At 45.4% G+C, this 25354-nt stretch overlaps 1 protein-coding gene across 1 annotated transcript in view; it reads right to left on the reverse strand.

Annotated features, from left to right (window-relative positions):
• The window catches only part of LOC126365880 (inactive tyrosine-protein kinase 7-like), a 457269-nt gene that overhangs the window by 85970 nt on the left and 345945 nt on the right, over positions 1-25354 (reverse strand). Inside the window, exon 3 of the mRNA XM_050008577.1 lies at positions 7187-7313. Coding sequence (XP_049864534.1) covers positions 7187-7313 — 127 coding nt within the window. The remainder of the gene's footprint in view (positions 1-7186; positions 7314-25354) is intronic.

A 25354-nucleotide genomic window follows, 5' to 3' on the forward strand; every position in this document is an offset into this window, starting at 1 on the left:
GTGTGTGTGTTTGTCCTTAGGATAATTTAGGTTAAGCTTAGGGATTGATGACCTTAGCAGTTAAGTCCCACAAGATTTCACACACCTTTGAACCTTTTGGTAGTATTGGGACAATACGAGTCAGAGCCTCCACGTAAATGTAATAGTTACATATGTAATCAATGTACTCCTAGATATATTTTAAGTTGAATGGTGTAGTGAACGCACCCTCTGTAACTGGCGGATGTGACGTCACCTGAAGGGTACAGGAGGGAGTCCGAGTAAGGAGCAAGCAGGCACTTTGTGGTTGGCAGCCCGAGGGCAAGTATATGATCGTAAACGAGGAGTTCAATAAAAGTATTGACTGCAAATTGAACAGTTTTTTAAGTCTGTACGACAAGTTCATAGTCCGTTTCATAGCGTTCTTGCGTCCACAACATTCTGCTACCAGTATCAGAGATCTAACAGCACATAGACCGATAGACGTTACACGAAGTGATAGCCGTGCCGTGCCGAACCAGTTAACACATGAATAATGGCAGCACGGCGTGATGAAACTGCGGCTTGTTCAAACTGCAATGCCCCCCTCCTCTACCCCCAAATCCACGGTAGCCAGTGTACTGCGAGTCGACGGGTGAAGCTTGCTTCCTCGTCTTCCTCCGCTCACGCCAGCCCACTGAGAATTAATTCAGGGCGTTTTACACTAATTAGAATTCAAATTTGGGCTCTGTCTGCAATAATCACGTCATCAACGGAAAATTGAACATAATACACTATACTTCCTTTTCTTTATTCTTACAATGTTTCCCCCTTCTCTTGTTCCTGTATGTTGCAATTTTGTTATTCAGATCAAGTATCTTTAATACTTGACTGATTTATTCACTCGTCCGTCCATCCAATAACGTGAGTCCCACAATTCATCGTTGGAAACTTATGTTTGCATCCTCCTTCTTCTGGCCTACTGTTTTTGTTTATTTTGAAGTATGACTACATTCGCATCCCTATCTGAAATTTCTTCCTCATGTCAACATTCTCTGAAGAGGTCATTTTAGCTCGAATTTTTAACTTCCTGGACTTCATTCTGTTACCCAGTTACAATAGTTTACTGCCCTTTAAAAGATTAGTACAAATCAGTTCATGACCTCGGAACCTCGGATTAAATTTCACATTAATATGTTACCCAATTTAAATTAACAACTAAGGGGAGTAAGCGTTATTGTGTCAATATTCCTTGAAAATTTACTTCAACCCTATTTCTAAAAAGCTACGATGTTTGTTCATTATTATTATTATTATAAATGATAGCTCTACTTAACTGCTATTGAAAAAAGCCTTAACAATATTTTATTCAAAATGATTTGTTTGTAATTAACTAAAATTTAAATTAAATTGTTGTACTGTAAAACTCATTGAAATTGTATATGAAATTAATCAAACTCTTCCAAATTGCATATCAGAACATGTAGGGCAATACGTGGCCCATTTTTTGGTGTAAGAACGAAAATCATCTAATGATTAGTAATTGTTATTTTGTAAATCTTACATTTAACAATGTATTCAATTGTTTAGTTTTATATAAAATGAAGTGGCGCATGGGCCACGAGAGGATGTTAGTGAGTAAGGAAGAGGCACCTAAAAGAGCAACAGACAGTCGGAGGCAATGAGAGAGTCAGTCAGTGAATCTACATTATTATCATTCGGAAACTGTCAAACAACAAATATGTACATCCAAATCGGTCACAATACAAGACAAGAAAAGTGATATACTCTGTGTTTTATCTAAAAATTAGTGCGTCAGCAACGTCGAGAGCTTTATGAGGCAACAACTTCCCCAAGGATATCAGAGTTGAGTATTTCATCATATGGAGCAGCCAAGTTATTATGTGAACTTTTATTAGCTGTGGCTGAAATTCTATAGTTTTCACTCGTCATCGTACTTGTGAATGGTGGAGGCCCAAACCACACTCCTGGAAATTGAAATAAGAACACCGTGAATTCATTGTCCCAGGAAGGGGAAACTTTATTGCCACATCCCTGGGGTCAGATACATCACATGATCACACTGACAGAACCACAGGCACATAGACACAGGCAACAGAGCATGCACAATGTCGGCACTAGTACAGTGTATATCCACCTTTCGCAGCAATGCAGGCTGCTATTCTCCCATGGAGACGATCGTAGAGATGCTGGATGTAGTCCTGTGGAACGGCTTGCCATGCCATTTCCACCTGGCGCCTCAGTTGGACCAGCGTTCGTGCTGGACGTGCAGACCGCGTGAGACGACGCTTCATCCAGTCCCAAACATGCTCAATGGGGGACAGATCCAGAGATCTTGCTGGCCACGGTAGTTGACTTACACCTTCTAGAGCACGTTGGGTGGCACGGGATACATGCGGACGTGCACTGTCCTGTTGGAACAGCAAGTTCCCTTGCGGTCTAGGAATGGTAGAACGATGGGTTCGATGACGGTTTGGATGTACCGTGCACTATTCAGTGTCCCCTCGACGATCACCAGAAGTGTACGGCCAGTGTAGGAGATCGCTCCCCACACCATGATGCCGGATGTTGGCCCTCTGTGCCTCGGTCGTACGCAGTCCTGATTGTGGCGCTCACCTGCACGGCGCCAAACACGCATACGACCATCACTGGCACCAAGGCAGAAGCGACTCTCATCGCTGAAGACGACACGTCTCCATTCGTCCCTCCATTCACGCCTGTCGCGACACCACTGGAGGCGGGCTGCACGATGTTGAGGCGTGAGCGGAAGACGGCCTAACGGTGTGCGGGACCGTAGCCCAGCTTCACGGAGACGGTTGCGAATGGTCCTCGCCGATACCCCAGGAGCAACAGTGTCCCTAATTTGCTGGGAAGTGGCGGTGCGGTCCCCTACGGCACTGCGTAGGATCCTACGGTCTTGGCGTGCATCCGTGCGTCGCTGCGGTCCGGTCCCAGGTCGACGGGCACGTGCACCTTCCACCGACCACTGGCGACAACATCGATGTACTGTGGAGACCTCACGCCCCACGTGTTGAGCAATTCGGCGGTTACGTCCACCCGGCCTCCCGCATGCCCACTATATGCCCTCGCTCAAAGTCCGTCAACTGCACATACGGTTCACGCCCACGCTGTCGCGGCATGCTACCAGTGTTAAAGACTGCGATTGAGCTCCGTATGCCACGGCAAACTGGCTGACACTGACGGCGGCGGTGCACAAATGCTGCGCAGCTAGCGCCATTCGACGGCCAACACCGCGGTTCCTGGTGTGTCCGCTGTGCCGTGCGTGTGATCATTGCTTGTACAGCCCTCTCGCAGTGTCCGGAGCAAGTATGGTGGGTCTGACACACCGGTGTCAATGTGTTCTTTTTTCCATTTCCAGGAGTGTATTAAGTTGCTCTAATGGTATGATCGACACTGTCCAATTATAGATAAAACTATAGAAACTGTATATTTTATTCTCACTCAGCGTCAGCGGTACCTGTAGTTCAAAAATGTGTTCAAATGTGTGTGAAATCTTATGGGACTTAACTTCTAAGGTCGTCAGTCCCTAAGCTTACACACTACTTTACCTAAATTATCCTAAGGACAAACACACACACCCTTGCCCGAGGGAGGACTCGAACCTCCGCCGGGATCAGCCGCACAGTCCATGACTCCAGCGCCTGAGACCGCTCGGCTAATCCCGCGCGGCTACCAGTAATTAAAATGCTTCCCTTTACTCACATATTTAAGGGCGGCATTTTGGTTTCCAACATCTACATTCAAAGGGGAATGTTCACACAGTTATTATTTTATATTACTTAATTGCTGTCTGTCATTCGCTATCCGAAAGGACCTGTTGCTGTGACGCCTTTTTTCGAATTTCATCGTTGGATGTCATATAAAGCTTTGTTTCGTGTTTATTTTGACACATGTAAGGCTACTTTGTTTATGCTAAAACATCAAAAGAACACTTGTCGCTATCACATGCAATCATGTGTGCACTACTACTATGTAGGAACTGATACCTGCTTGTCATCAATGTCACTTACATTAAGCATTCCATAGTATAGTAATATACATACATAACGCAGTGCAGTAGGCAAACTATGTTATATGTCACATATTACTGGATTACGATATCGTATGTCAAGCAAGTGGAAACTGCAAGGAACCACCTCGGACATTCTATAATATATTTCAATGCCAAAACATTTTTAGAACAATTAGCGTTTATATGGCGGCATCTTACGTTGATGTTGCGATGGTTTCTTAGAGCCTAGTGTGTAAGAGGCAGTTAAATACCAACGAGACAGATGGAAAGGAAGTAAGTAAGCTGTTAATTATTTCAAAAGTAATGGCGGTAACTGTTCATTCATTTATCCCACTGCGGGGCAAGCTGCAACTTATTGGCTTCTTGCACATCTCAAAAATGCAAATATGCTATTATTGACCTTCCTCTGTGAGTAACGTACCGCGTCCACAAGGGCACGTTGAGCTTGTTAAATGCATGTTTTACATTTTTTTAATGTGACATGGTTTGATTACTGCTACCATTAAGCAGATTTTAATAAGTCAAAATTTGAACACAATTATTCTTATAAGCCGGTTTTTTAACAACAAACACAAATTAATTCGCAATCTATGATTTACTGCCATTCGTGGTATATTTCAAAACATTCTAGACACAATCCTACACCAGCAGATTTCCCATATTGAACTGCTGATGGCTTCTGTTAGCAGTACAAGCTTACACACCTCCTCTTTTCCCCAGTGTTCTTGATGTAGTGTTTTATGCCGTCATATATCTCTTGCAACACGCGATTAGAAAGGATTGGTAGAAGGTCCGCCTGCTCCTTTTACAAGCTTGTAAAACTTCTCTTCTGTATTCCTAGCTCCTGTTCCTTTCTTCGGCTCCCAGGAATTACGTACGTATATATTAGTCAGCGAAGAAAGTAAACCCAATTCTATTACTTTTGTTTAGAAACCCATCTTGTGATAATAACACCATCATCATGACAAAGTGAAAATTCAAAGTCTCCCATTTCGTTTTTAAGTAATTCTTGGTTTGACGAAAATGGGGCAAGATATGGGAACTCTTTTTTTCTTTAGTAGTGCCAGTTCCTCCATAACCTTCTTCTCTTAAGAAGGACAGCAAATTCTGCAAAGAGGTTGTCAAAGAAAAAATGGAGCAATAATTCCAATATTTCCAGTGTTAAATCATCTATCAGCTGAATGAGTGGGACAGTATCCGCTCTAAATTGTTCTTCGTATACTGTATTTGCATTTGGCGAGAAAAGAAAAAATTTAAAAGATATCTAGAAGTGCTAGATAAACATCATGTTTTATATTTTATACATAAGTCGTATTGTCTCCCCCCTCCCACGATAAACGGATTGCAAGAGTGTCTCCCAAAATATTTTATCACTAATTTCATCAGAAATCATATGTTGCTGAGGAACAAATAGCTTACTACACTTGTCACTTCCCCCTTCATCCACATCCAAGAGAATTGCAGAATGAGGGAGTGCTACGTAAATTCCATCAGCAAGAAGAGCGTCTGTTTCCTCAAACAGGATGTCTAAGACACGCTGCACAGTTAAACCTGGTTGTAAAGATTCCGCGAGACCTATGTTTTGAAATAGAAATAAAAAAGAAAAAGAAACGAAACCAGTTTTGACACGGTAACTGCACAGCGTGTCCACACGGATACAACAGAAATACTCATGTGATAAACAGAAAATGAATCGACATATAATGACTTCTTTAAAATGAAGCTCACGATAAACATGCAGATTTACTGCAAACAGTTTCACTTGAAAAAACAAAGACGTTCTTCATAAAACAATGCTTAGTTGACATCAATATCTTCCATTACTGTTGTCAATGTCCTACCTATAATGCAGACAATCACAAGGGGTAAAATACAGGGAGCGAAAGGCTATTTACAATTTGTACAGAAGCCACATTCAGTTATAAGAGTCGAGGGGCATGAAAGGGAAGCAGTGGTTGGGAAGGGAGTGAGACAGGGTTGTAGCCTCTCCCCGATGTTATTCAATCTGAAGATTGACCAAGCAGTAAAGGAAACAAAAGAAAAATTCGGAGTAGGTATTAAAATCCATGGAGAAGAAATAAAAACTTCGAAGTTCGCCGATGACATTGTAATTCTGTCAGAGACAGCAAAGGACTTGGAGGAGCAGTTGAACGGAATGGACATGTCTTGAAAGGAGGATATAAGATGAACATCTACAGAAGGAAAACGAGGATAATGGAATGTAGTCGAATTAAATCTGTGGGAATTATATTAGGAAATGACACACTTAAAGTAGTAAAGGAGTTTTGCTGTTTGGGGAGCATAATAACTGATGATGGTCGAAGTAGAGAGGATATAAAATGTAGACTGGCAATGGCAAGGAAAGCGTTTCTGAAAAGGAGAAATTTGCTAACATCGAGTATAAATTTAAGTGTCAGGAAGTCGTTTCTGAAAGTATTTGTATGGAGCGTAGCCATATATGGAAGTGAAACGTGGACGATAAATAGTTTGGACAAGAAGAGAATAGAAGATTTCGAAATGTGGTGCTACAGAAGAATGCTGAAGATTATATGGGTAGATCACATAACTAACGAGGAGGTATTGAATAGAATTGGGGAGGAGTTTGTGGCACAAATGACAAGGAGAAGGGACCGGTTGGTAGGACATGTTCTGAGGCATCAAGGGATCACAAATTTAGCATTGGAGGGCAGCATGGAGGGTAAAAATCGTAGAGGGAGACCAAGAGATGAATACACTAAGCAGATTCAGATGGATGTAGGTTGCAGTAAGTACTGGGAGATGAAGAAGCTTGCACAGGATAGGGTAGCATGGAGAGCTGCATCAAACCAGTCTCAGGACTGAGGACCACAACAACAACATGGGAACGTTAACAATGAAGTGTTAAATGAATTAATGTGAAATTCAAATCCTCCCTGACAAGACTACGTGATTGCCAACGCGAAAAATAATTGTACGCTGACAATAAATACGTAAAAAAACTATTCAACAATTTGTCCACAGGGAAGTTAACGGTCTGTGAATGCATCCAAACTCGAGGAGCGACTGAAAAACAAGTATACAGATGACGTGCCCGCAGAGCGTTGTTTCTTTCTGTTGTTTCATTCGACCAACTGGTCAATCGGTTGTTGGAACCGGTCGGTTGTCGCACGTTGCCGGGACGGGGGTGGTACTGACCTGTACCAGGCGTAGCGCAGGTCCCCGCTGCCGTCGGCCTTGCAGCGCAGCGACACGTCGTGGCCGGGAGCGATGTCTGCGGCCGCGGACGGGCTCTGCAGCTGCACGCTCACCTGCTCGCCCAGCCCTGCAACACGTCCAACACGGCCGCTGCCAATCATTACGGCCTCTTTACTTGTCAGACAATTACACTGACAGAAAAAATCCCAACTCTAAAAAATAATTAATGTCATCACGTTTGTCGACTTAAAAAATGCTTATGACAGTATAGACCGAGAATCCCTTTTTGAAGTATTAGCAGAATTTGGACTAGATCAAAAGACAACAAACCTGTAAAAGATGCACTCACGGAGACCAAATCCAAAGTAAAATTTATGGGAGAACTGAGCACAGGATTTGAAATCGACACAGAAGTACGACAAGGGGTGTACTGTCACCAGTGCTCTTCAATTGTGCTCTTGAAAAAGTTATTAGAGAATGGACGAAAGCAGGTGCACCAGCACACACACTCGGATCAAGACGTAAGGGCATATAATGATACTGTTTAGCATTTGCTGATGACATGGCACTGATCGCACAAGACGTTACCGATGCACATAATCAGCTAGAATTATTACAAGAACAAGCAGCTAAAATAGGATTACAAATTTCATTTGAAGAAACAAAATTTATGACTGACATCAAAGATGCACCTTCTGATCTCAAACTTGGTAATAACTACATCTCTCGAGTAAAAGAATTTAAATATTTAGGTGAATGGATTGCAGAAAATTGTAATGACAAGAAATCTGTCAGATCACGAGTCCAGAAAATGGAGACGGCGTTTCAGTTAACAAAAAACATTTACAACAAATAATGTCTCTCTTCGAACTGCAAAATACGACACTACACAACAGTAATTAAACCCGAAGGTCTCTACGCATCTGAGACACTAAACCTTCAACACAGAACACTAAAAGAGGAATTAGAAGTGAAAGAACGTAAAATAATGAGGAAAATCCTAGGACCAAGAACTAAAGATGGTGTGCATTATCCAAAACCCAATGCAGAAATATATCAAAATATCTCCAAAATTACAGACACAATGCGCATGAGAAGAATCCAATTCATGGGGCGTTTAGAACGAATGGACTCAAACATGATAACGCACAAAATCCTAGACCGAACTGGTACGGACGGAAAAAGACCTGAGAGAATTAGGGTCTGAAAATCTACATGATAGAAATGAAATCAGAAAAATCACAAACACATGGGGTTTTGAGGAAGAAGAGAGAAAACTGGAATAACGGCCTGTGTTTAGTCTCTAAAAGTGAAATAGCATAACTGGCAACAGCTAGAATTATTACAAGAGCAAGCAGCAAAAATAGAATTACAAATTTCATTTGAAAAAACAAAATATATGACTGACATAAAAGATGCACCTTCTGATCTCAAAATTGTTTGTCAAGTAGGTACGCCGATTACTGAGATGGAGTGTTGGAGTGAACTTGGATGTTTTGTGACTATGAAGGCCAGACCAGAATACCGTCGTCGTATCAGCCTAAGACGGAATGATACTGCACCATCGGCACATGCAGTTAGGTTATGGGTGAAAAACTTTGAAACAACAGGAAGTGCACTTAAAGTTCAAATCGCCAGGAAGGCCCAAAGTTGTCACTCACAAGAACGAACAGAGAAGTGTAGTGTATTGTAACAAACAGTCCAGAGTTTTCTGTGGGACAAATTGCGGCAGTAACGGGAATGTCCAGTCGTAATGTGCAGAGAATTGTGCGTTTGCAACCTTAAATCATTTCGTAAAAGATACAGGTTATCCAAGAGTTAAATGGAAGTGATTACGAAAAGCGAATGATTTTAGAACTGTTGACTACAATTAGGCACAATGAAGGCTTCTTAAATTTCCTATTGGCGAGTGACGAGGCACATTCTCATCGCAGTGCTAAAGTCAACAAACAAAACTGCCTTTACTGGTGCGAGAATAATCCTCAAGAACTCCATCAGCGCCACTTACACGGCCAAAATGTCACCGTGTGGTGCACTCTCTTTTCAAAGGGCATAATCGGTCCTTTGTTTTTTCACGATGGAGATGGATGAGCCACCACAGCGACTTCTCAAGATGCTGACTTGCTTGACAAATTCAGTCTCGGCAAGATGTTGTTAGCTCTAACTGTGTTCATATTTCAATGGCAGTCGTGTACAGAGTGCTCCGTAAACACATCATGCCAATAATAGGACATTTTGTGGCTTCCCAGACCCATAACTTATCTTTCCTTTGTGGGTTCCTGAAACACAGGATGTATCCTAGACGTCTAGATAAAATTGCGAACTGAAAGACGCCATTCGTGTAGAAGTCAGAAACATTCCATGCAGATACTTGAACGTGCAGTGAACGATTTACATCGCAGACTTTTTTTTTCACTAGCTGCTTATATTTTATGACCCACCGTCTAATTCCTTATGGTGGGCCGTATGTCGTCACTTGGTCGCTGTGACTGGGTCCGGTGTGACTAAAAGTAACACCACCCCGGCTCCCGTCCCCACTCACACCGTTGCCCGTGTCCCGCCACGTGGATGCGGGCTCTGTTTACATCCATTTGATATCTTTATTTGTGCAACATTAGAAAAACTTATAACTAATCCAAAATCAAGTGAGATATTAATAAACAAAACGAAATTAAATATTTAGAAAGAAGGAAGAATGGAGAATTGAATAGATAAGAGATAGGTATAATATTGCCCGTCACCTGGTTGTGGGTGGCGGCCCGGGTCTTGGAACGACCCTCAAGACGCTGGCCGTCGCTCACCATGCCTTTAACATCTACCATTCTAAAAAGTAACTTAACTAGGAGAGATTAGGGTACGTTAAAGCTAGAAACTAAGACTAAGACCTCCGTGTCCAACCTGCTAAACTATTTACGATATACAATAGAGAGGTAACTGATTTTGTGCTTGACTCAAAGTTGCTAGTGAAATGGTACTTGTGGTAAAAGTAATGACGCAAACGGTTTGTGTTGAGCCTACAAGGCTCCTAGTAGAGTACATCGGGCGCAAGCACCTCCCGGCCCCGCCGACAACACGTCTTGAACGGTGGTTTTCCCCGACCTACCATAGGTATTCGTCAGGTTGGGCTCAAAAGAGAGGAACCACAATTAAGATCCTTCCATCCAGGCCGTGCGCCGCCTCTTACCAGGGGGCGTAGGTCCCTTGAAGAGGTGCCTAACTTTAAGCTTCAGATCAGAAGTAATTAGTTTAGTGTAGTGTAGTGTAGACTGTCAACGTAACAAGTGCGGCCACTTACAAGACAGCAACGAGAACTGTCTAAGGCTGCAGATCTATGGGCGACAGTCAATAGAGGCGCCGCCCCGTGGGAAGAACGGCACGGACTCGACCAGCACTTAAGACGATAATACGTTTCTGCGCCCGTGGCCCGTTATTTTTCGGGAGCTGTAGCCAGTACAAGAAGTGTATCTTAAGCTGCCAATGGCTTCTCAACAAGAGGACGGATGAGCGGCGGAAGGGACCAGGGGTGGTGGCAGTAGCAGGAAGAAGCCGTACAGGAGGAAAGGCTAGCCAGCCATCCTAGAGGGAAGCGGCGGCGCTCCGGAAGGCGACCCCGGTGCCCGGTGGCCGCGCAGGGAGCGGGGATAAATAGTGCGGGTAAACAGAGCGCAGGCCGCGCCGCTGTTTGTTTTTGAGGCCGGGCGGAAGCCGGCGCGGCGTATAAACACACATCAAAAGGCCGCCGCGCCGCCCTGACTGACAGCACGGCGAACGCCGCCGCTGCCGCCTCCACAGCGGGACACGGGCTGCCCTCTGCCCTCCGCCACACAACCACTCCCCGCTGTTTCCTCAGGGCATCTAAGGCTGCGGTGTCGGTGGCACCGATATCTGTAGATTCCGCCGACGACCGACATCCGCCGAAGTAGTGTTCGTGTTTCCACTTTTCAGTGCTTTGGATGTTCAGAATGTCTTATTCTAAATTTTATGTTTGTCTTCCACAGGTATGCTGAATGACAGTCATTGAAGGATAATTGACATATGTCTTTCGAGCTCTATCAAAAATCCGATGCTTACATCAAAGATGCAGTTCTGGCTCAAGTAAAACACTTCGATACTTGACCGCTGGCGATTACATACTTCAGTATTTAAAGCTATATCCGCAATGTTCGAATACAGCATTAGTAGTAACCCGCTTGATACTGTCAACGACGCGTAAATATCCAGGCGTAGCGCTGCAAAGCGATATGAAATGGAACGCGCATTTGAGGACTGCGGTATGGTTTACTGAGAGAAATTTAGGAAAGTGTGGATCATGTGCAAAGAACACCGCGTATGGGACGCAAGTGTCGCCTATTGTTGAGTACCGCTCCAGTGTTCGGTGTCCGCAACACATCGGATTAAGGAAAGAGATCGGCTTGTTCGGAGGGAGCTCCTAGGTTACCGGTAGGTTAGAACAAAACGCAAGTGTTTCGGAGATGCTTTGGGAGCTAAAGTGAGAACCCGTGGAGGGAAGGCGACGTTCTTTTCGAGATACGGGGTGATCAAAAAGTCAGCATAAATTTGAAAATTGAATAAATCACGGAATAGATAGAGAGGTGCAAATTGACACACATGCTTGGAATGACATGGAGTTTTATTAGAACTAAAAAAATACAAACGTTCAAAAAATGATGGCGCTTCATCTGATAAGAATAGTAATAATAAGCATAACAAAGTAAGACAAAGAAAAGATGATGTTCTTTACAGGAAATGCTCAATATGTCCACCATCATTCATTTTTCCTCAACAATAGCTGTAGTCGTGGAATGATGTTGTGAACAGCACTGTACAGGAAGTCCGGAGTTATGGTGAGGCATTAGCGTCGGAAGTTATCTTTCAGCATCCCTAGAGATGTCGGTCGATCACGATACACTTGTGACTCAGGTAACCCCAAAGCCAATAGTCCCACAGACTGAGATCTGGGGACCTGGAAGGCCAAGCATGACGAAAGTGGCGGCTGAGCACACGATCATCACCAAACGACGCGCGCAAGATATCTTTCACGCCTCTAGCAATACTTTTTTTTGTTCTAATAAAACCCCATGTCATTCCAAGCATGTGTGTCAATTCTTACCTCTCTATCTACATTATTCCGTGATTTATTAAGTTTTCAAATTTATACTGACTTTTTGATCACCCGGTACTACTGAGAAAGTTTAGAGAACCGGCATTTGAAGCTGAGTGTCGGACGATCCTACTGCCACTAGCATGAATTTTGTGTAAGGACCACGAAGATGCGGCTTTTCGCGGATGATGATGTAGTATATAAAGAAGTTGCAGCATTAGATAATTGCAGCGAAATGCAGGAAGATCTGCAGCGGATAGGCACTTGGTGCAGGGAGTGGCAACTGACCCTTAACATAGACAAATGTAATGTATTGTGAATACATAGAAAGAAGGATCCTTTATTGAATGATTATATGATAGCGGAACAAACACTGGTAGCGGTTACTTCCGTAAAATATCTGGGAGTTTGCGTGCGGAACGATTTGAAGTGGAATAATCATATAAAATTAATTATTGGTAAGGCAGTGCCAGGTTGAGATTCATTGGGAGAGTCCTTAGAAAATGTAGTCCATCAACAAAGGAGGTGGCTTACAAAACACTCGTTCGTCCTATACTTGAGTATTGCTCATCAGTGTGGGATCCGCACTAGGTCGGGTTGACAGAGGAGATAGAGAAGATGCAAAGAAGAGCGGCGCGTTTCGTCACAGGGTTATTTGGTAAGCGTGATAGCGTTACGGAGATGTTTACGAAACTCAAGTGGCAGACTCTTCAAGAAGGGCGCTCTGCGTCGCGGTGTAGCTTGCTGTCCAGGTTTCGAGAGGGTACGTTTCTGGATCCTCATCGAATATATTGCTTCCTCCTACTTATACCTCCCGAGGAGATCACGAATGTAAAATTAGAGATTTGAGCGCGCACGGAGGCTTTCCACCATACGCGACTGGAACGGGAAAGAGACAGTGGCATGTAAAGTGCCCTCCGCTACACACCGTTGGGTGGCTTGCGGAGTATAAATGTAGATAAGGTACGAGAGATTAGGGCTCATATGGAGGCATACAGATAGTCGTTTTTCCCTCGTTCTGCCTGAGAGTGGGACAGGGAAAGGAAACTACTAATAGTGGTACAGGGTATCCTCCACCACGCTCCGTACGATGGTTTGCAGAGTATGTGTGCAGATGTAGACTGTGTGAGTATTTTTGCGCTTAGGTAAGTACCCGTTGCCCAAGACGGCCATCTCGGACGCCCTCGCCAGGACTCGAACCGCGCCCGTCGTCCCTAGCAACGGCCCTCCCCCGTCCCCCTCCCCCGGTCAAGGGCCACAGGGCAGGGAGCGGCCCTAATTGTACCGCCCGGGCCCGCCTCCGGCTCTGCTTCTGCGTCTGCTTCTGCCCGCAGCGCTGCGCTCATTTAAGACTTCCGGGCTGCGCCCTCTCCTAATTGCGTACTACCGGCTCAAAAGCCGCCCTTCAACGTTATGCTCGCTTCCGCATTCGCGGCACGTGCTTCCACCGTTCCGCGTGCGACTAGAGACAGCGTTCTGCCGCCCAGATCGCCTCCTCGCTGCTAATGCCGTCTTCCTCTACACTACCACCACCTCGAAGCGGCTGGCATTTGACACCGAACGAGCCGGACTGCTCCCGCCAGGAATACAGTAATCGGAGCCTGGCACTGCCGCCTCACACCATGTTGGCACTGTTGTACAGCAAAACAGTATTAGAGCCAATAATACACTCCTGGAAATTGAAATAAGAACACCGTGAATTCATTGTCCCAGGAAGGGGAAACTTTATTGACACATTCCTGGGGTCAGATACCTCAGATGATCACACTGACAGAACCACAGGCACATAGACACAGGCAACAGAGCATGCACAATGTCGGCACTAGTACAGTGTATATCCACCTTTCGCACCAATGCAGGCTGCTATCCTCCCATGGAGACGATCATAGAGATGCTGGATGTAGTCCTGTGGAACGGCTTGCCATGCCATTTCCACCTGGCGCCTCAGTTGGACCAGCGTTCGTGCTGGACGTGCAGACCGCGTGAGACGACGCTTCATCCAGTCCCAAACATGCTCAATGGGAGACAGATCCGGAGATGTTGCTGGCCAGGGTAGTTGACTTACACCTTCTAGAGCACGTTGGGTGGCACGGGATACATGCGGACGTGCACTGTCCTGTTGGAACAGCAAGTTCCCTTGCCGGTCTAGGAATGGTAGAACGATGGGTTCGATGACGGTTTGGATGTACCGTGCACTATTCAGTGTCCCCTCGACGATCACCAGAGGTGTACGGCCAGTGTAGGAGATCGCTCCCCACACCATGATGCCGGGTGTTGGCCCTATATGCCTCGGTCGTATGCAGTCCTGATTGTGGCGCTCACCTGCACGGCGCCAAACACGCATACGACCATCACTGGCACCAAGGCAGAAGCGACTCTCATCGCTGAAGACGACACGTCTCCATTCGTCCCTCCATTCACGCCTGTCGCGACACCACTGGAGGCGGGCTGTACGATGTTGGGGCGTAAGCGGAAGACGGCCTAACGAAGTGCGGGACCGTAGCCCAGCTTCATGGAGACGGTTGCGAATGGTCCTCGCCGATACCCCAGGAGCAACTGGGAAGTGGCAGTGCGGTCCCCTACGGCACTGCGTAGGATCCTACGTTCTTGGCGTGCATCCGTGCGTCGCTGCGGTCCGGTCCCAGGTCGACGGGCACGTGCACCTACCACCGACCACTGGCGACAACATCGATGTACTGTGGAGACCTCATGCCCCACGTGTTGAGCAATTCGGCGGTACGTCCACCCGGCCTCCCGCATGCCCACTATACACCCTCGCTCAAAGTCCGTCAACTGCACATACGGTTCACGACCACGCTGTTGCGGCATGCTACCAGTGTTAAAGACTGCGATTGAGCTCCGTATGCCACGGCAAACTGGCTGACACTGACGGCGGCGGTGCACAAATGCTGCGCAGCTAGCGCCATTCGACGGCCAACACCGCGGTTCCTGGTGTGTCCGCTGTGCCGTGCGTGTGATCATTGCTTGTACAGCCCTCTCGCAGTGTCCGGAGCGAGTATGGTGGGTCTGACACACCGGTGTCAATGTGTTCTTTTTTCCATTTCCAGGAGTGTAAAATGTTTGAGCTGTGGACAATACGTCCATGTAAAGTGCGCCTACCGCTACGCAGTGGTTGTGTAACGAGTATAAACACTCGGAGGCGCCGGAATACAAACAATAAAAAAGAAAGACTACATTCTACATCTATATATGTCCTCCGCAAGCCACCGTATAGCGCTACTAGTCACTTCCTTCCCGCTTCCACTCAAGAATAGAGTGAGGGAAAAACTGCTATATATTAACTCCGTATGAGACCTAATTTTTTGTGTCTTATCTTCGTGGTCCGCATACGAATCGTTCTGTAGTCGGCTTGAAATTCCAGTTCTCTAAATTTTCACAATAGCATTCATCGAAGGGAATATGCCCTTCCTCCAGATATTCTCATTTGAGTTCCCGAAGCTTCTTCGTAGGTAAGATGGTGGTGGTTGTTGTGTGATTCATACATCGATCGTTTTACAGATGCACAAATATCTACTAATATTTCCCTGTCGTCATTTGCACGTTCCTTTTTTAACCAAGAGAGCAACAGGCTTTGTTTCCTCAGCATTTTCCGAATATCGTTGTTAAAATACAGCATTATGTCAGACTTTGTTGGAGTATCAAAAGTACCTCATTCAGCACTGCAAAGGAGGCGTAACGATATTCTGTTAACAGCCTATGCAAGGACGCCTTTCAGGCTGCTAACCTTCCATGAAAGAAAACTCTGAAACTGAACATTACGCTAGCAGAAATCGTTGACAGTCTCCAAAAGTGGAACACATTCTGTCATCCGTAAGAGCGATTCACGTCATCACCCACTCTATAACCCTCCCACTCGGGGGACTGCTGACCTTAGCTGTTTATTCCCCCTTAAACATCCCAACAACCACCACCACCACCACCTCCCACTCAGTGCTCAGACTCTGGTCACTCTGCATCACTGATACCAACGTTAATTGCGGCATGACCTGTTGACATGTCATAAGTGTTGCCAGCCGCTGCTCTTTTTTTTTTTTTTTTTTTTTTTTTTTTTTTTTTTTTTTTTTTTTTTAGTCTACTTTTACGAGTCCACAGCCATCCGGCTGCGAGCTGCCGTTCCTGCCGGTTCAAATGGCTCTGAGCACTATGGGACTTAACATCTGAACTCATCAGTCCCCTAGACTTAGAACTACTTAAACCTAATTAAACTAAGGATATCACACACATCCATACCCGAGGCAGGATTCGAACCTGCGACCGTAGCGGTTCCGGACTGAAGCGCCTAGACCCTCTCGGCCACATCGGCCGGCTCTTCCTGCCGGTCACAACGGTGACCGACCGAAGATGAGGGCCTGGCATATCTTCCGTGGATGAAGAACTGATCTCTCCAATTGCAAGCTGTCCGGCTTGAGGGCAGAGTGTCGGGTGCCGCCACTCATCGGAAGTACGTGTACCACTTTCGCCGGGGCTGCCACTCGGGCTGTCCTCCATGTCGCTGGTGTGACTTCCCCCTTCTCCCCGTCATGACAACCGTCATCGGGCGTATGCAGACTCCTGGGGACACTCAACTGGGGCTTTGTAGAGTGATCATCGTGAAGCAGACGGAGATGCCGCGTACTCTTGTGAGAGCGTTACCAGCACCTGACAAGAGTCCGGATCTTATTACGGATCTCTGTTTGGCGGCTGATGAAATCGCGCAATATCCAGCATTGTGGGGCATTCGGATGTGACAGAGGGCCGACGTCGGACTGCATGGGAACGTGAGGCCACGACGCCAAAGTTCCAATCGACCTCGTCTGACTACCGCAATTGAGAATCGTCGTACTGTGCATGAACCACATCGTAATCCCTTCACACCTACGCTTGCTATCCGAGAACAAATAATGCACACCCTGCATCGAGTCATCCCAAACCACAGGTCGGAATACTCGCATGTGCCAGACTAGGAAATTACCATCCCATGCGTAGGCTCCCTTTAACACCACGACTTAAATGCCTGTATCCAGAGTGGCCCCATAATCGGAAACGTGGAGTGCTAACAAATGGCGTCGCCTCGTGTTCAGTGACGAATCACGGCTTTGCACCTTCCAGGCCGCTGTGGCCAAGCCGTTATAGGTGCTTCAGTCCGGAACCGCGCTGCTACTGTGGTCACAGGGTCAAATCCTACCTCGGGCATGGATGTGTGTGATGTCCTTAGGTTAGTTAGGTTTAAGTAGTTCTAAGTTCTAGGGGACTGATGACCTCAGATGTTAAGTCCCATAGTGCTCAGAGCCATTTGAACCATTTGAAATTAGTTGGTAACCGATGTTTGCGTCTGTGCAAAAGCTTCAAAAGCACTACTACAAATGTCGAAGTTTTTTAACTCACTGAACTTTTTTATTAATTGCTATCGCAACAGACCTGGCCCCATAATCGGAATCGTGGAGTGCTAACAAATGGCGTCGCCTCGTGTTCAGTGACGAATCACGGCTTTGCACCTTCCAGGACGACCATCGTCGGTGAGTATGGCGGCGACCTGGTAAGAGGTTGCATTCTTTCAACGTTTTCGAGAGGCGCAGCGATGCTACTCCCGGCTTCATCGTGCGGTGAACCATTCGGTATCATTTTAGGTCACGGATAGTGACTGAGAGTACTCTGACTGCACAACGGTACCTGCTTTGTCAATATATACTGCCTCTCATGCGACACCATCGTGGTCCCAGCGGTAGAGTCGAGGTATAAAAGCCGGCCGCTGTGGCCAAGCGGTTCTAGGTGCTTCAGTCCGGAGCCGCGCTGCTACTGTGGTCACAGGGTCAAATCCTGCCTCGGGCATGGATGTGTGTGATGTCCCTAGGTTAGTTAGATTTAAGTAGTTCTAAGTTCTAGGGGCCTGATGACCTCAGATGTTAAGTCCCATAGTGCTCAGACCCATTTGAACCATTTGAAATTAGTTGGTAACCGAAGCTTCAAAAGCACTACTACAAATGTCGAAGTTTTATAACTCACTGAACTTTTTTTATTAATTGCTATCGCAACAGACCTGGTAAAATTTGTGTGCCACAATGCGCATGTCCACTACTATTTGGAAAAAGTGAAGTACCACGATGAAGGGATGTGATGACAATTACATTTATTCGACCTTTTAGGAACATGACACTACACAACGATTAGCGTTACAGACCTGTACATGCTCTGTGACAGTGGAGCTTCAATGCGGAACAGCGCTCCCAGTGTTGCAATCACAACCACTAGATGTCGCGTTTGTCGCTTGGAATCGAAGAGCGACTCAATATGCGGAAGGGGAATACTCTGCCAAACCGTTTGCAGGCGCGTCCCAAAAGCATTAATTGTGGCTGCGGGAGAGCCTGAACGACCAAGTCGCCTATCGACCATACCAAAACATGTTCGATGGGCGAACGGGGAAGCCAGGGAAGCAGTGATTGCCGTCATTCTTCGAAGAGGGCTTGCATATACCTCACCACATGCGGCCGGGCGTTCTCCTGCTGAAAAATATCATGTGGAATGGCCTGCAGGAGAGGTACTGCCACGGGCTGTAAGACCTCCCTGATGTAGCGGTAGGTATTCAGATAACTCTCAACACGTAGGCGGCGAGATCAGTATTATAGGCAATTGCGCAACAAACCATCACACTTGGCGTTTGTGCGCTACGCCGCTCAACAATACTGTCTTCCCGACTGCGTTCGTCACAGTGGCGTCGAATGTGTATGCGGCCGTCACTGCTGCACAAGTTGAAGCGGCATTAGATCGAAAACACTACATTTAGCCACACAGCATACCAATGTCGGCGTTGGCGTGCCCATTGCAGCCTGCGGCGTTGGTGGATTCTGGTCAGTGGAAGCATGCATACCATCGGTCCAGTGCGAGATATGTCCACAGCCGTTGCAGTGTTGCAACGGCGAACCAACATTGTGGACGAAGCTGTTATGTCAGTTACGGCCAGGCGGTCAAGATGGTAGTCATCTCGCGCTGTGGTCACATTATGTCGTCAAGTACTCTGTCGCCGCTGTGTACGGTCCTCTTCTCTCCGATGGTTTCACATACGCCACTCTGTTGAAGCAGCGTGCCTCGTACGGGTCGCACTGTCACGGAACGATACACCAATCATTCCAACCCGTTCGAACGCATTGACGGGTCAATATTCAACCCTGGGTTAGGTGTCGGCGAGGCTTAGTGGAACTTGGTTACACGTTTCCACTTCGTATGAGGGCTCCGCAGTGGTCGAGCGGTTCTAGGCGCTACAGTCTGGTAGCGCGCGACAGCTACGGTCGCAGGTTCGAATCCTGCCTCGGGCATGGATGTGTGTGATGTGTTTAGGGTAGTTAGGTTTAAGTAGTTCTAAGTTCTAGGGGACTGATCACCTCAGAAGTTAAGTCCCATAATGCTCAGAGCTATTTGAACCATTTGAACCGACTGAGCGTTGTGTAACGCTGACCTGTCCAGTCGCACAAAAGAGGACTGTGTTAGGCCTTCGTGCACGCCACCTCTCTGCCGTTTAAATCACTTGCTATGGCTCCACTATTCTACACGTCCTCTTATCGTGGTGTGTTACAGACCATTTCTTCTAAGTTTTTCACGTTTTACAAACAATAGTGTAATTTAGAGTGGACGAAATGCGCTGGAATTTTATGAGAAAAAGACTTTAAATTTACAAGCTGGCAACTAAATACAAGACTGCTCAGAGAAATGTACCAGGAAACTACATTCGTAGAGTAAGAAATTTTTGATAACTGGTAGCGCAGATGCAAGCTTTCATCCACGAAGTGCAAAAGGCATAGTGATAGATAACAACAGTCGCCTTAGGTTAGCGTAGAGTAAGTATCTCTGGAGTGAGCATTGCGTTCTGCGCATGTTCTCAACATTAAACCAGGATTGTCACGTGTTTTCGGGACTTCGCTGTGCGTGTGTGCTTCCCACAGAGTTTGAAGTTTATAATATCAAGAGTTTTTGTTGTGTTTTCACCGTCTGTTGATAGTGTAATAGTGATGGTGAATTACTGTTGTTGCTACGGATGCAAAGAAAGATATGTGAAAGGAGGGATAGTAACTTTTCATGGGTACTCTGTTTAAAAATTTCGAGACGCATTATAATTAAGGCTTGATTCTGTATACCTATTTTTCTACAATTTAATGACTATATAGTAGATATTACGGCTCGTACTAAAGCTTACAAACAATCGCTTCCTCTTGTAAATTTACTAGTGGAACAGGAAAGCGAGTGGTTAGTCGTTTCAGCAAATACTATCCTCCATGCATTTATCAGTGACTTGTCGATTATGTATATAGATTTGAAAGAAGGGAGACAGATAAAGTCAATAGAGTGGGAGTCTGTAATTGTCTTCGTAAAATATGTGTGTCCAAAGGAGGCCGCGGTGGTCTCGCGGTTCTAGGCGCGCAGTCCGGAACCGTGCGACTGCTACGGTTGCAGGTTCCAATCCTGCCTCGGGCATGGATGTGTGTGATGTCCTTAGGTTAGTTAGGTTTAAGTAGTTCTAAGTTCTAGGGGACTGATGACCACAGCAGTTGAGTCCCAAAGGATGAACATCGAGTAAAGAAGAGGCTCCAGAAAATAAGGAGGAGTAATTTTGTCCACACAAAATATTCCATAGTATGTTCAAAACACTTTAGTAAACACGTCCCCAAACTATTTCACTTTCCCCTTCCCTTAATGGTGTTATGTGGGTTGACTGTTACATGACCAACTGTATTTGCTTTACAGTACATTTATTCTCCAATCGCCTTTTTCCCCCCTTATTACTCAGTCTACTATTTATTTAATAAACTGAGAGCAAGTACGTTAAGTGCGTTAAATAAACACTTCAAAGTGTCACCAGTAAGAAAAACTGTGCCTTAGGTCGCAAAAACGAGAAAATAAAAACGCAGAAATAGCAGAAAAAAGGACGAATTGACAGGGATATAATCGATAATGTGTGGCAAATTCGGTGTTTTTCGGACACTTGGAAAAGTACTAGCGTACTGTCAAGTCGTTTTGCAAGACTATCACTGTAAAAATGTACGTCAGACTCTGTAATACTATAAAGTGCCGTATCATACCGAAAACTACCAAAAATCGAGTGCATCTGAACTGTGGCACCTAAGGCAAATAAGTAGAATGCCATATCACTTGTCATTAAAAGTTACGTAGCTGGTTTATTACCGGTATCAAATGGATACTGTTAAAATGTCTGCGCAACAAATATAAATAATCCACGACACGTATGTAAGGAATCCGTCTGTACTAGGGATGTAGTGACATTGGAAATATACAGGGCGCTATACGGACAAACACACGACGTCCCGAGAGCACGTGACCAGGCCGGCAATGTATGTTGACAACACAAAATCTGTTCTGCGCATGTGAAGGCCCACTCCAGAGATATTTATTGCATGTAGGTAAGGCTGTATACTGGTCGTAGCAGACACGCGAGGCAACAGCGCGAAGCCTATTTTACGACTAACTGCAACAGTTTTTCTCTGACGGGCCAAAGAGCCTAACGTGCGTTTGTCTCGGAAAGTTGTACGGGCATTATTCATTCGGGATTTACATTATCTCAACACTGCAAGCGAGTATCTTCTCTCTTGGGACAATGTTTACAGAATCGAGCGTATAAAGGTGGCGGTCCTGCGCGCCGGATAGTGGCAGGCTGCACGCGATGCAGCTGTCCACCGCAGGCGCTGCCAACCTAATTGGCGGCCCGCATTTGCATGCCAATTGGCCGCCGGCCTGCAGGCTGTTTACATTTCATTTAGGGGCGGCGTGCCCGCGGCTGCCGCGCTCCTGGTGGCCGACTGCCTGCACCACGCTGACACTTGGCCCCTTGCTGCAGGTGGCAATACGTTATGTTTGGTCGTGGCCAATCGGGTGACACATTCGAGAAAAAAAACAGCCAAATATCTGTAAAAACCAAGACTATACTACCGGGCGATTCTCAATGCCTGTTGTGTACTGTCTAGAAACATGATTATCCAAATTTCGGGACAGTCACATAAGAGTGGCCCTAGGAGCGGAGGGAATGGGGCAGCCACACCGCACTGTGCGCTACAGCAAAATGGTACTTGCCGCTATATATAAAATAAATAAATAAATAAATAAAAAATCATCTGTACACTGGAAATATGAATTAAAAAACGCAAAAGCTGCAAAATATGGATTAAATTAAATTTTCATCTACGCAATTACAGTGTTAATGTGACTGTCTTGTTGAGGTTCGAGCGACGTAAAAGTATTAAATCCTTTCACCTCAGTGATTCTTCCAGAATAATGCTAGTCAATTTCTTCGTTTGTCTGTAACCGGCACCACTAGCCGCTGCATAAATAATTAATACTGGTGCGGTGTGCAACTTGTGAAATGCGTTTTATCCAATTAACAGGAACGGTAGGGTTTTCTCATCCGATTGTTGTTAATGATGGCGATGTGATGTCTGCACACACGTTTCATCAATATTTTCCTCCATAATACTGGTGCGGTACATAAAAAATAAAAAATAAAAAATAAAATAGGTTGCGAGAGGATAAAATACCAATAATGAAACACAATAAGGGTGACAATGAAATCTAATGGTAAGGCAATATTTTCCGGACAACCATTAACACAGCAGATCGGCGCTGCCGGGGAGAAGGGAGCGAGAAACCATTTCCCTGCTCCCCGCCTCGTCTCTTCCAGATATTCTTCTGAGCTCCCCGCAGTAACAAAGTAATTTGCATACCGCACGGGGAAAGACTTCTCCTGTAGGTCAATACGTAGCTTCAGCCAACAGAATTCAAAAAGAAAGAAAGAAAGAGAACGCCTTTGTAACAAACATTTGCAGTTACCGCTACTACCGCAAATGCAGCAGTCGGTAAAATCCAAGCAATGACTCTTTTTCTGTGGGCGGAGAAGAAAATACACTCGCCTACATTAACCAAGAGTACGCAGTTCGTGCCCGGCTCTGTAGTTTCCATATTCCTTAAATTCGTAACCCTCAGAGGACTCGGAGTAACGGAAACGTTTTGTCACGTGCCAGTTTTCTTTCCCCCACATTAGTGCCGACTCCGTGGTTTGCATCTTCCTGCAGTTTCTTATTCTCAGCGGAGCAAGTCATTAGTGTCAAGTGCCACGGAGTCCAAATACATTTTGTCCGCGCATGCAATTCGTGTTAAGACTGAGGTGGAATCGGCTGTATCTGTAATCCCCCAAAACGAATATAAATACTTTTAGCTTGAAAACTGTTAAGTAATGAACATTCTTTATGATCATCTAGTAGGGCACTCAGCCGTAAATCCTAGAAAGAGGCGAGAGAGTTTCAGTTCTGTGACAAACAAATAAACTCGCAACCGCATAAAACGAAGTTTCTTCGAGAAGCGTGAATGGGCAAGGCATGTAGTTTGGCGGATTCTTAGAAATGCACAGCACAGAACTATGGAGGAGTAAGAGATAGCCTATATATTGAAGGAAGTTGCCTTAGCCCTGTGGATCAAGACTACTCGGAAGAAACTATCGAGTGTCGCAGGGAGGAGAGTGGGAGACATATTTATCAGGAGTGGATAGTTACTATCTAAGTAACCTAATGATATTTCATTTCTGTTTTTATAACTATTTCACTGATTCGGATGAAACAGCATTATAAATTACTGTCCAGCCTTCGTTGCTCTGACTTCACTGACGCAGTGACAAAATTTAAGCTTGCACTGGAATTAAACGTTCCTGAATTTTCATCGGTCGTCCATTATGAAAATTACAGCGCATAACAAAGCATGAAAATCACAAAAGAAATCGACAGATAAAGTAAAACTGGGTGTTGTACAGCCTTCTGTGTATTAAGTAATGAATCTTTTTTCTTTGTGATCATTTTGCAGGGCGCTCAGCCATAAATCCTACTAGGAGGCGAGAGAGTTTCAATTCTTCGGCACCGTCTGAAAGACATTTGTGTTGTTCGATGGCGTCTGTATAACAATCAGCTTCGTTGCTGCAACTGCATGAGCACCCTGACGCTACGATAGCTGTCACAGCGAAAATGTACATCCAAAAAGATTCTTCTACGCTAACTTAATTACAGCATAAATGTGAAAGAAGGAATCGCGGCACGCAATAGAAGGTAAATGGAGCGTTAACTATTCGATGTACCACAGCCCATTAATTCCCTTTCGGGGAGTCACTCAGTTCCGCGCCATAAGGTTCTTCAATTTCTTTTACGACCGCAGAAACTTTCTTAAATGACCAGGAAATAGGAAGTGCCTCTGCGGAGTATTCGGGAAATTAAAACGTTTATTGGGTAAAACTGCGATCTGTGGTCAATTTACAATGTTTTTGTTGTATGCAAATACCTCGTTCTGACGTTCTGCAAATATTGACACAAAAAAAAATGAAACAAAACAAAAGAATGGGCCATTTTTTTTTCCTCAGAACGTACTTATTCTTAAGAGTTACAATTTGGTGAGAACATCTTTTACATGCACTGTTTTCCTACCATCAAGCTCTATAGCCTCACATCAGCCTTGAGTACGAGCATCTATTCGCTGTTGGTGAAAGCTCATGTCCTGTACTCGTAGACTTGTTTTCACTATATGAATCACGCCGTCATCATCTTCAAGTGCGCCCCTTGTACAAAAACCCCAAGTGGTCCAAACAGGTGGGTGTCTAGGATGCCAGGTCTACGCTATAACGCAGATGAGGCAGTGACGACCATTCTCGCTTCTGGGACTCGTGTGTAGGCGTGCGTTGTCGTGTTGGAGCAAGATTTCTTTCGGATTCATATCAAGCCGAACACCTCGAAAACGGTTCTTGTGTTTATTCTCAGTATTTATATAAGCTTCTGAATTAATGGTTGACCGTTTTGGGAAAACATCGACGAGAAGCAAACCATCACCGCCCCAAAAGACTGTCTTCATCACTTTGCCTGAAGAAGGAGTTGCCTTGAGTTTTGTCTGCTTTGGTGATAGCAGGTGGTTCCACTCCACTGAGTGCATTCTGTTTTCGGTGTCAAAGTAATGCGCCCAGGTTTCCTCAGCTACAACGGTCCGTGACTGAAAGACATAGACTGGTCTCAAACTGCGACAATAGTTGAGATGAGGTG

This window comes from Schistocerca gregaria, chromosome 4, assembly GCF_023897955.1.
Source record: "Schistocerca gregaria isolate iqSchGreg1 chromosome 4, iqSchGreg1.2, whole genome shotgun sequence".
Taxonomy (NCBI): Eukaryota; Metazoa; Arthropoda; class Insecta; order Orthoptera; family Acrididae; genus Schistocerca; species Schistocerca gregaria.